This window comes from Danio aesculapii, chromosome 7 (assembly GCF_903798145.1).
Source record: "Danio aesculapii chromosome 7, fDanAes4.1, whole genome shotgun sequence".
Lineage (NCBI taxonomy): Eukaryota > Metazoa > Chordata > Actinopteri > Cypriniformes > Danionidae > Danio > Danio aesculapii.
In genome coordinates, this window is record NC_079441.1 from 10,788,006 (window position 1) to 10,800,817 (window position 12,812).

At 34.0% G+C, this 12,812-nt stretch overlaps 1 protein-coding gene across 1 annotated transcript; it reads left to right on the forward strand.

The window, feature by feature from the left end:
* The first annotated feature begins 1,623 nt into the window (after positions 1–1,623).
* On the forward strand, positions 1,624–12,049 carry fth1a (ferritin, heavy polypeptide 1a). The gene is made up of 5 exons (XM_056461030.1): positions 1,624–1,869; positions 5,228–5,333; positions 5,468–5,614; positions 9,190–9,315; positions 11,578–12,049. Exons 2-5 carry the CDS (start codon positions 5,232–5,234, stop codon positions 11,734–11,736), a joined length of 534 nt encoding a protein of 177 aa, XP_056317005.1. The 5' UTR covers positions 1,624–1,869; positions 5,228–5,231; the 3' UTR covers positions 11,737–12,049.
* Positions 12,050–12,812: the final 763 nt, after the last annotated feature.

A 12,812-nucleotide genomic window follows, 5' to 3' on the forward strand; every position in this document is an offset into this window, starting at 1 on the left:
TTTGGATCATTGTGTTACTGAAATGTCCACCCTGGTTTCATCTTCATCATCCTGCTAATGTAGATGTTGGACTCAAGCAGTTAATATTCATTCACAATGAGGAAGGGCAGAGGGTTGTTGAATAAATACTGTGAGATTCCAGCTGCTGTCTGAGCTTTCACTGCTTATCTACACCTCCCTTTCTTCATGTGTTCAATACTTTTTCCATGCATCATTTCTTTTCTTTTTTTTACACATAACTTCATTTGTAAACGAATTAGATTTGTTTTCTTTGCTTCTATGGATTTCTTTGGTAGTTACCAACATCATGTAAAAAACTCAAGTCAACAGCACCTTTAGAAACATGTTTTCTGAAGAAAAAATGGTGACATGTTCAAGACTTATTTTCCCCACTGTATACTTGTTCTTCAGTCGTAAAATCATGTGCTATATTGTTTTTGCACAAACGAAGACCCACAGCCCAACCCATAATCTGATGAACATGACTTGAGTCAGATACTGCAGATAGTCCTGACATCCTGGGTGTAGCTCCTAATTCAAGCCTCCTATTAAATATACCACTGATACGTACAAAGACAAAGCTGAAACGTCTAGACATTCATCCCTCCCCTGTGTTTTTTAGGAGGACTGCAATTTTTTGGTCATTTTTAAAGCCCAGCACTTCCAAAGCATATCATTAATGCTTCTCAAATATAGGCTGTACGTACTCTAACCTAAAGAAAACCCTTATTATATAGAAACTGGAGAAGTCTCTTAAAGTTGGTGGTGCTGGATATTTGAATATAAATGTTGATTTGAACTTAAAGATGGAGCGTGAAGGTTTTAAAGATAAAAAAGTGTGAGAACTGGAAGGATTAGGTGTTTTTATTTCAGTGTATTAATTTAAGCAAGGTTTAGTTTTGTTTAAAGTTTATTATGTATTTTGTTATAGTAAACCAATTAAAAGAACATTGGATTTGTAGTGCCTTGAATCTTTAATAATAATAATAATAAGAAGAAGAAGAAGACTATTATTATTATTATTATTATTATTTATTTATTTATTTATTTATTTACTTTTTTATTATTATTGTATTTGGTATTTTATTTAAAAATACATTTCAATGTATTTTTGCCCATCCCAGACAACAAATATAAACACATATATTATTTATTCAACTGACATTTTTATGCAAAAAATACAAACTCTAAATGACAATAATTTGTTTGGAGATTAAGAGGAAATGTTACCAGACCTTTACATTTACATTACATTTACATTTAGCAGATGCTTTTATCCAAAGCGACTTACAAATGAGGACAAGGAAGCAATTTACACAACTATAAGAGCAGCAGTGAATAAGTGCTGTAGACAAGTTTCAGGTCCTTTAGTAAATAATTATATGATAAACCAATGTTATAATTGTACTCAAATACATAATAATTCCATATAGAGAAACTGAATTATCAAGTGTTTTAAAATATTTTTATTATAGTATATATTTTTCTCCATTCACATTAGGCTGTTTATATTTAGTTTGTTTACTGATATCTGCATTTTTGTGTTGTCATCTTTGGGCGGATCCAGCGCTTCAAGCGTGTGACGTCAAAAGTCACGTACAAATACTCCTGCGCCATAGCGCAAGTCTTCATTATTGTTTCAGCGACCACACGAGGACAGACTGAAGGTTACCTGCTTCAACAGTGCTTGAACGGCAACCGTCTTCTGTCTTTTCCATCAATCGACTTCTTTAATTCCAAGCATTTTGTTTTCGGTCAAAATCTAAACTTTTGTTTTAAGACGCTTTGCTTTGAAACAAATCTGCGCAAACCCGCGTCGTTGACCATCTCTACGAGTAACATCAGAAACGCAGTAAAACCGATTTAAAGGTAAGTTTTTCAACACATTTAATTAAATGAATTTTCTGTTTACTCCCAGTACATGAAAAAAAACGCGCTTGCTTGTCGATCGTGGCATCTAACGTTACTTAAACGAGCCACGCAAAGGCGCCATCTTTGTTTTTGTTTGCAATGATTCAATATTGTAAGCAAAGCGGTGAAAACGCAACGAATTCGCTATATTATTTAAGTTAATTTGGATCTATTTAATGTATGAAAAGGCCACATTTTTCTCAAATGCATCGAATTTACACGTCTCCAAAAACACGCCGATTAACGTTATTAATTCAACTGTTTCAACGTTATACGTGTTATTCTACGCGTAACGTTATATATTGCGGTAAAACGGTTCTAGGCTAACATTATTGTATAGCAGCGTTTTGTTATTTTATAATCGTTTGAATTTCAATTAATCTATTTTACTAAGCACGATGGGATTCCCAATGGAAGAGGATGTGGCTGAAGCACTCGACCTCATAAAGGGATTGGATTACGTGACGTTAAACGCAACAAAAATATTACAGAACGGTGTTAAATATAATATTCCACGTCTATCTTTCGATAGATGTAACTGCGTTTTCTCAATGTTTGTTTTGTTTGCTTCTAAACATTATAACGTTACTAAAAATGACGCAATCGCATTTGCCATGGCGTTCAACATTTGTTTCTTCTCCAAAATCGTTTATATTTGACGCATTTATTAAATCGCATCGATTGTTTAAAAGCCATAAATTGTATTTATAAATGTTTTGAAATTTGCATAATTTTATACAATGCATAGACTTCACCATTTGTGGTAATCCAATTATTTCTTTATTTAATAATTTTAACTAAATTCGTATTTAATTTGGTTTGTTCATTGTGATTTATTCATGTATTTCTTTTTTGTTAATCTGCACTTTTTTTTAAAGCATTAAAAAACAATTCTCCTAGTTTTTATATATATATATATATATATATATATATATATATATATATATATATATATATATATATATATATATATATATATATATAAAAATATATAAATATAAATATATAAATATAAATAACCAATGCAAATTTCCAGAATGTCGGGTAAGGACTTGGTAAGAATCGTCTGAAGCTTTTCTTTAGGTTTGGCTAAATGTTCTGATGTTTTCCCTTTTCCTACACCTTTTAGTGAACAGATAACAAGATTGTGTAGTATTATGTGTGCTATACAATGTGAATATTAACCATGCATTTACTACAAAAATCTTTGTAATTAAGCCAGATTAACCATGGAACTTGTAGTAAAACTTTGAAGACGCATAGTAATCTCACTACCAAAAGAAGAAAAAAAATTACTACACTTAGCACCTAGGCGTGTTACTGCAGGGCAAATTTCAGAACAATGTGTCTTATAGTTGTGTTTGTATGTTAGACTTTGGCTGGCTTCCTTCATTAGGTGAGATTGGTCTGAGACGGACTATTAAACCTTAAAGAATTATCTGAGTGATCCAGGAAATGTGCATCATCATGCAGTCATGTGCCTTTCCTCATAACACACAAATCATAAGAGCGACAGATATATTAACACCACCTGTCCTAAGAATGTATAACAGCATCTTGCAGAGTGTTGAACACCTGCCACCAGGTCTGAAGCAGATATTAGACACTATTATTAGTGGGTTTGTGATCAACGATGCGTGATTTTGCAGAAGTTGGTATTGGAGAGCAAACGATGTGTTCTTAAAATCAGAAGTTGCATAGGTTACGGTACAATAGATAATATATGCCGTGTATATTATTATCATAATGATGTGCAATATTGAACTCATGGGCACGTCAAAATATAGTGAATAAGAATCAACTTGGACAGTCAATATTTGAACATGTACAATTTCTTTATGCCTAATGTTAAAAACTAAGTTGTAATCAGATTGCATTTGAATTTAAATTAGAAATTTTTAAATTCGTAATTTGAGTTTACTAATATTATTCAGTTATATATTTTTAATGCTGTGAAAGATTTTAACTTTACATGTGTAAATATTGATTGAAAGTCCTATTTCTTAATGGCTAATATTACAATTAAAGTCGTAATCAGATTGCATGTTCTAATTATTATGAATAATCGTAATTTGAGTTATTGATGTGACTGAACAATGATTGAAATTTTTACGTTTCAATTGACTGAAATCCTGTTTTAAATTAGTTAATGCCTAATAATGTGTTTAAATTGTAGTCGTAATCTGATTACAAGTTGTAATCGTTTGGAAACATTATATTTAAATTTTTTGACTAATATTGTTCAATTATGTAAATATTTCAATTTTTCACAGTATTAAAAATATATGTTTAAATATTGATGGAAAATCCTGTTTATTTATTTAGTAAATGACTAATAATGTGATAAATTGTCTGAATCTGATTACAAGTTGTAATCTTTTAGAATTATCGTAGTTTTACTTGACTAATTCTATTAAATTTTTAAAACTGTGAAAATTAAGTTTTTTCATGTTAAAAATTGACTGAAAATCCTGTTAATTTAATTAATGCCTGAATGTTAATTGTAGTTGTAATCTCATTACAATTTGAAAGTTTCGAATCGTCGTAATTTGACTAATATTATTCAATTATATTTTTATTACTGTGAAATGATTTGTACTTTTACATGTTTAAATAGACACAAAATACTGTGATTGATTTCTTGGTTAATGCCCAATAATGCATTGATTGAAGTCGTAATATAATTACTAGTTTTAATAGTTTCGATCCGTCGTAATTTGAGTTGACCTAATATTATTCAATTATATTTTAATTGACATCGTAGCACAAATACATTTTTTTTTTAATAGTGGATTTAATCTATTAACATTTATTTAGACTTGGATATGGCAAAACCTTACTAGTTCTACTTTTATAATCCATTTTAATTCGGTAAAAATGTATGTATCTATATTAAAGTGAAATTTCACCCAAAAATTTAAAGTTCTCACCCTTTCGCATGGTTCCATGTTTTTATTTTTTATTTTTTTGAGGGCAAAAGATATTTTGAAGAATGTTGTAAACCTGTAACCATTGACTTAGTATTTGTTTTTCCTACTATGAGAGTCAATGGCTACATGTTTCCAACATTCTTCAAAATATCTTCAACAGAAAAAAGAAACTCAAACAGGTTTAAGGTTCAGGATGAGTAAAAATTCAGTAAATGATGACAGAATTTCCTTTTTTTTTGTGAACTATCCCTTTAGGTGTTTATTTTTTTCAATATCGTGACAATACATTCAGTTGTTCAATTAATTGAAACGAGAGCATTTTAAACTGTCATAAGCTTTTGGTACAACAAATTGTTTGCATTGTTTATTGAATTTTTTTTTCCCAGAAACATGAGCTCTCAGGTGAGACAAAATTTTGAGGAGGCCTGCGAAGCGGCCATCAATCGTCAGATCAACATGGAGCTCTATGCATCTTACGTCTATCTTTCTATGGTAAGAGTCCAAGGCTATTTGAGTGAAAGTAGTGCTCTAGGTGAAAGGGTTGGGGAAAGTGCCATTGGGTTTATTCAGCACTTTGTCTGGTGGTTCAGTTAATGATTGATTTGTTCATGATTTCTCTCATTCAGTCGTACTTCTTCGACCGAGACGATCAAGCTCTGCACAACTTTGCAAAGTTTTTCCGCCATCAGTCCCACGAAGAGCGCGAACATGCTGAGAAACTGATGACATTTCAGAACCAGAGGGGAGGGAGGATCTTTCTGCAGGACGTGAAGGTACGTTCATGTGCTGATAGTGTAACAGTTTTTCAGTGTGAGGAAATACTCTGAGATAGAGAGGGAGAATGGGGTCGGGTGGGGTTTTATCTTGAACTCGCACTGACGATAAGCTGCAACTGACAGTAAGCATGTTTGTTAAAAAAAAAAAAAAAAACACGCTTATGCTTCTAATGGTGCGATGCTATGTGTACCCATGGGGTTTTTTTTTGGTTCTTTTTTGCTCAAAAGTGAAGACCCTACTTGATGTTTGTACTACACAATTCTTCACAGTAAAACACATTTTACTGGAATCTCCTGCTTTTTAATGATTCGGAAGACTTTTTATGAAATGAACTCTTAATGTTTTTAACAGTGACACAAGGAAATTTTACATTTATGATAATGTATTCACGTTAAAAGATCGTATTTAATTTATGTATTCATTTGTGTGTGTTTGGCACAGAAAGAAAATTAGTCTAACACTGGATTTAAGACAGCTACATGCATACAACAATCACATAATAGCAACACTCAAGACAAAAGTTATACATTTAAAAACCAAATTAGCCGGATACATATTACTGCAGATCATTCTTGACAACCACCCTATTCACTTCAAACAGTGATCCAGTTTAAGACAACAACTTCAATTGAGATAAATGACTTTTTATAAGCATTTCTTCAGGCTTTAGGAATTCTAAACCTGCGTCCTGATGGTAACCCTTTAAAAGCTGAGTGAATGGGGATGTTGTTTATTTTTTTATTTATTTATTTATTTATTTTTTATCGCAATTGCTGGTTTTGTTGTTTATTTGTTTCCCCATAAAGGAGTCACAGAACCTGCAGTGAATGTTATTTGTGACCAGTTATCTTATTTGCCTGATTGATAATTTGCGACAATTTCTTCTGTTTAAGTGTTGTTACCAAACCATGAAAGTATTATATATGAGAACATGCATCTCTATTAATGATCTATATGCCATGTTTAAGGTCTGCTCTACTATTTTTTTTTTTTTTTTTCCATTATGCGAACTGGTTTATAAAATCAAGTATCTCTTGTTCTTATTTAGCAAATTTTATATATTTGACAAATTAATTTTTTTATTATTTTATTCTATTTATTTATTATTATTATTATTATTATTATTATTATTATTATTATTATTGAAATGTTCTTGCCATGAGAATAGCCTGGGTAGCTGACATGGCATTAAATAGAATTAATGTTTTATAAAAAAGATACATTTTATGATGCTATGTGACTGGCATGTTGTACAAGTTTTGTAGGGAAGTGCTGGTTAATTGGTTTAATAATGGAAAAATGGTTTGTTCATGTGATGTGCTTTTGGGAAGTTGACGTGATGACTGGCTGATCTAATGCCACGCCATCAATTTAAATGAACTCGATTAGGATTTTTATTTGAAGGGCTTAAAATTATATCTGTTTTAATTACTTGAATATAACCAGAGAAATCGATGTATTAAATCTAATTGTAGTCCTCTTTTGGCTAATTTGTTGTATTGTATTTTGAATAATATACTTTTTTATTTTTATTTTTTTTTTTTGCTGCCATTTTTAAAAATGTTGCAATGAAAATGAATGTAGTCTTGATTTGCTTTTTGAAATTCTTTTGACTTTGCTAGCATAATCACCTTTTATTTAATAATAACTAGGACTTTACGAGTAATCGAAATTGACACTCCGAACCAATATTCCATCAAATTTTTCCCAGGCCTTTTTTTTTTTTTTTTTTTTTTTTTCCTCTTTCTCTTACTGCATGTGGAGTTGCGTGACCCTGCTCTGTTTGGTAATATTGTTACTTTGCGGTACGTTGACATGCAACGATTTGAAGCTGCACCAGAGATGCCTTGAGATGGCATATTTACATGCAGGATATGCAAGAGTTATTTTATTTAGAAGAGATGCTGCTTATTTTCTAGTTTTATCATGAAAAACTCCATGTATTTTGTTTCCAAAAGTGCAAGTTACTTAAAAAAAAAAGTGACTTAGTTTTAGGCAATGTGTGTTTTAATTTCAGCGTTGATGTTAAACATAATCATCGTAGATGTTTTTCTTTAAATTATTTTAAAAACAATGCACCCTTCATTTAGAAATCTCTCGCTTGTATAATGTGAGCATATTTACTGTACAAATCCTGTTAGTGAACTAATAAAAAAATAAAATCGTAATCAAGTGAAAATGTTTGATTTAATCGAGATTTTAATTTTAGGCCAAATCACCCAGCCCTAATAATAACCTTTAAATAACCAGGTAAGTCAATTGAGAACCAGTTCTCATTTACGACGATGACCTGGCCAGGAGGCAACATTTCACTTTTAGCATTTACTGTTAAGGAAACAACCATATAAATGTAAGTTATGTGCTAAGGAAAACACCTAACAAGTGAATTAATCAACACGTGTAGCTGTTCAAACATGGGGCCTTGAATGTGTCTTTACAAAGCTGATGGAAGTCTGTGCTGTGCATGCTCAATTCCAACACTGTAAAGATCTTAATTGTAATAAAAGCTTTTCAACATAGATACCAATTTGCATCCATTTAATTTCAAAATATCACAAAGTAAATCAAATACTTAATCATGTTTTATATCCAAAATTGTAATTCTACAAGTTAAAATATGATAAAATGCCCCCCCCCCCCCCCCCCCCCCCCCCCCCAAGCGATATGCTTACAGTTTTACCAGATGACTTGAATATCTATTTGGAAACTTATAATTTTAGATTGGGATGTTGTAAGAGTGCATCTGCAAAAAAATGTATTAACCAATCAGCAATTATAGATACTCAATAGATACAAATAAAATAAACCGTTTTGTTTTCCATGGAGTCTTGGCACTATTCAGCTAGACAGTAATTAAATGATCAATTTTATGCTGCGTAGTCTTTGTATAAACAGTTTGATGAAATTAATCGTTATCAAACTGTACAATTTCTTATGCCTGAATGCTTTTAAAATCCTCACACAGTCACAGGCCTCAAAAAAATGGCAGAATTATCTATTTTCCTGATGCATCAATTTTAGCTTTTGTGAAAAAAAAAATATATATATTGTTGAAATGTTTGAAAATGATTTGTTGTAGTTTAGGTTAAAAGAAAAATGAATTCATTTTTGGGGGGGCTGCATTTTATTTTATTAACCTGTTGTGGCTAAAACTCTCAGTCATAGTGAATGTATGATGGATTTTTAATATAAAGAACGCATTTTAATATATGGATTAAAGTCAATTTAAAGCTGTATTGTAGTAAAAACTCCAGTGAAGTTTAAAACACCAACACATTTCCAAAAATGCTCTGCTGTGAGGTTTTGTTGATCTGTTGGAGCATTAATAAACTAAACAAATGCACTCAGTACAGTAGCAAAGCAAGTACTGCATGCACTATTTTCTAAAAAAAAAAACATGGGGCTTTCATTGAAAACTGAAAAGAATACACTCAACCTTGGGGACAAATGCTTGAGTAGACTTACTTTAGTAGACTTTACTCTTACTTTGATTCTTTGGTCTGCAACATGGAAACTATTCATACTGTGCTGAAAGATTTTGCTCATGCCACTTAACATTTGTTTCTACCAGAAACCAGAGAAGGATGAGTGGGGAAGTGGCGTGGAGGCGCTGGAGTGTGCCCTGCAGCTGGAGAAGAGCGTCAATCACTCACTGCTGGAGCTCCACAAGCTGGCATCTCAACACAACGACCCTCATGTGAGTCCTGTGGAAAGCATTATGGGTTATTACTGCCTGGTTTGCGTACTTTAAAAATAAAATGTTTTAAAAATAAATAATTTTTTAAAGAAATGTTTTGTTTTGAAAGTGTATATCTACTAGACTAAACTAGATTTAGCTGGTTTTAACACAATATTTGAAATGTGGCTACCAAATGACTAAATCATTTTTGAGGTAAGTAAAAAATCTTTTCAATTTGGACATTAGAAAAAATCATTTGGGCGTAAGGTATCCGGACACAGCCACTAAGCACCTGGGGCCAGCTGCACCAGCAGTGCATAAGTTAAAACGTAGCCTGGTTGTGACTAAAGCATGGTTTATACTCCTGCGTCGATTGATCTGGGTGACCCACAGCGCATGCCTTGCGCATTGGCAGGCATTTATACCTCTGCGCACCGTTTCTGTTGCTCTGCTATAACACTTCCGAAGCGCTATCTGGCAGTGAGGTGTTTGTTTCTCTGAGTCGAGTTTCTTTACTGGTGTTTTTTTTTATTATTTTTTTTTTAAAACAAACGCTACTCTAATATAAAAGTGGCTCAAACTCACTCATTTTGAGGCTGGGATTGGCGGTTGTGCAACAACTTGAGTTAAAAGGTAAACACAAAACAACAGCTTCCATCCACACTTGTAAACTCGCTGCATCGGGCTCTCACCGCCACCCACACTTGTCAGCGTTACCAAGCCGACCAATCACAGAGCTTGTGCTACGCGTCGTTGCAGCGTGTAGTTAATTTTGAGCGGTCTGCGAGGGCTATGCTATGTGTAATTTACTATGAAAATGTAATTTATTTTGGGTTTATATAGCGGAGAGCTTAAGACCTACTAACGACGGTTTGCCTTAAGAACATGTGGTGCAACCAAAGAACTAATTTAGTTACAAATTAGCTAGTCCCCTGGTATGTACTATTGGCCCGTTTCCACTGAGTGGTACTGTACGTGTCACCTTTTATCAGGCTTGCATTTCCACTGCTGAAAGGGTACCCATTTACAGTCTGTTAACAATTACAGAAAGTACACGCAGCATACATTTAGTCCTTTTTTAGTTTCAAACACAACACTAAATATAGCCCAGAGTCAGTGCAAACCTCTCATCTGTATCTTTAATCTTCACCTGCACATGTAACCTCTGTTATAAATTCGATTGTTCTGAGTTTGTAATAGTCCAAAAGCTGATGATAATAGTTGGACATGACCGTTTGTTTATGGTTGGGGTTGCTGAAAATCATTTGCGCCTTCAATTTTTTTTTTTTTTTCTTTTCGCACCACCCTTTCATTTGTCCGTTTCTGAAAGGGTCGTATGTCCGAAGCACTTCAATAATTATGCGCAGATTATTATCAGCTCAAGAAGTCATTATTTCAAATATAGACGTGCATGTGAGAGCGAAACTGCTTGCGCTTCAGACGGCCTTCTAATCAACTATGAGGGCACAGGGTAGATTCTGCTGTTGGATTTGTGGCTGTTCATGAAGGCTGTTTGTTTAAGCTTGGGTCGACCATGGCTCATTATGTGCATATTTTATTACGTTGTTACGTCTCTGCTGTGTTTTTAAAAATGACACTTCCTTTGTTTTCATTCTCCTGGCTTGTTGCACGAGCGAGTGACGTAAATCGGTAAACCAATAGTGTTCAGTTGTGCGTCTTGCTCCACCTTTTGTTGTGCTAGGTACCCTAGGGTACCCAAAAAGTGATACGGTTCCATTTTAGGTACCGTTTGACAGTGGAAATGGCCATAAAGGCGTATCGTACCATACCACTGAGTGCAAATGGGCCATAAGATCAAGTTTAGGAAAGAACTTGCGAACAGCTGGTGCAACCCTTCCTTGCAAACAAACTTGCAACAATTCTCCCACCTTTGAGTGATTGGTTCGTTGCTGTGGAACGGACCGTGATGAGCTGCGATAAAGTTTAACCTTTCACATGGTGTCTAAAAATGCCATGTTCACATGTGCAACGCTTCAAAGATGCAAGTGTAACAGTCTCATAATTTGGTCAAGCGCATTTACATTGTAAAACAATAGAGAAGTAGCACATTGGAAAGGAAAAAACGTGTTCTGTGTGAGCCACACCTTAGTTTTTAGCCCTGTGTATCTCTGGGAGCTTATTTATAATGGTCTTAAAGACTTGCGTTTTGTATTCTTATAGAAAAGTGACCTCTAATGTTTGTGAATACTTTGTTGTTGCCGCCGTGATATAGCCAGAAAAGCTGAGAGCAATAAATCTCAAACTCTCTCTCCCTTACAGATGTGCGATTTCATTGAGACACACTACTTGGACGAGCAGGTCAAGTCCATCAAAGAACTTGGCGACTGGGTGACTAACCTGCGCCGCATGGGTGCCCCGCAGAACGGCATGGCCGAGTACATGTTCGACAAGCTCACACTCGGCAAAGAGAGCAGCTAAAGGCTCCGTCCATCTTTGTTTTCCTTTGCTGATTAGTATTGCTATATAAGTGTTTGTTACTCTACATGCCATCCAACTCTATTTTATGTTAACTGGTCATCACGTGTGTCCGGATATTTAAGCAGAATAACCTCCTAGCTTGTTGGGATCCGACATGCTTTGCTGTTTAAAGTTGCACATCGTACCAGAAGCCATTGCATTTTCTCCAGCTCGTTCACAGTTTGACCTCTCTGCATCTGCATGTGCTGCTTGTGTGATCTGTCAATCAAATTATGCTCCAAATCCAATAAAGCAGAAACCTCTGAAATCTGAACTTGACTCTTTACTCGTTTTGTTTCCAGATTTAAGGGTTTTTCATTTAAGTTACAGAAAGTAGCTTATTTATGAACATTATCAACTAGATTGCATTAGGAAATTTAATTATTGCATAATTTACAGTTGAAGACAATTAATAGCCTTCCTAAACTGTACATACAGCTAGAAATTTTTCCTTTCTGTTAAACATTTCTATTCACACTTGGCTGATGATTGATGATAAAGCTTGTTTGGTATGCTGTCCCGGGAGAGAGCCCTGAGCTTAGATCCTCGAGCCCGGGGCTCCCTCCCTTTTTCAGGGTGAGAGGGGAGTTTGAGCTCAGGTAGGTCTTGAACTCCCCTGCTTGCTTGTGGCTAATGACAAATTATGGATTGCTATGGAGAGATATACTGCTGACTAAAAGATCATCTATTGTGCCAATTTGGTTTGGTCAATGGACTTGTCGCATGTCTTTGGACGTGGGAGGAACCCGAGGGAAAATTGCATAGGGAGAACATGTAAACTTTGCACAGAAATGTTGACTGGTAAAGACTTGAACCAGTGGCATTCTTGCTGTGAGGCAACAGTGGTAACCGCTGTGATGCCCTATCTAGGAAAAGAAGAAATTGCATGCTTTTGAGAATTAGACGCTAGCGTGTTTTTTTTTTTTTTTTTTTTTTTTTTTTTTTTTTTTTTTTTTTTTTTTTTTTTTTTTTTAAATGTGTAGTTTTTCTAGAGAACATTTTATTTTTTAGGATTGGATGAAGAAAAAAATATTTCA

Coding starts and splice junctions, on each gene's coding strand:
- fth1a (XM_056461030.1), top strand. CDS start 5,232: ATGAGCTCTCAGGTGAGACAAAATTTTGAGGAGGCCTGCGAAGCGGCC. Junction 5,334..5,467: donor CTTACGTCTATCTTTCTATG/GTAAGAGTCCAA, acceptor TCTCTCATTCAG/TCGTACTTCTTCGACCGAGA. Junction 5,615..9,189: donor TCTTTCTGCAGGACGTGAAG/GTACGTTCATGT, acceptor TGTTTCTACCAG/AAACCAGAGAAGGATGAGTG.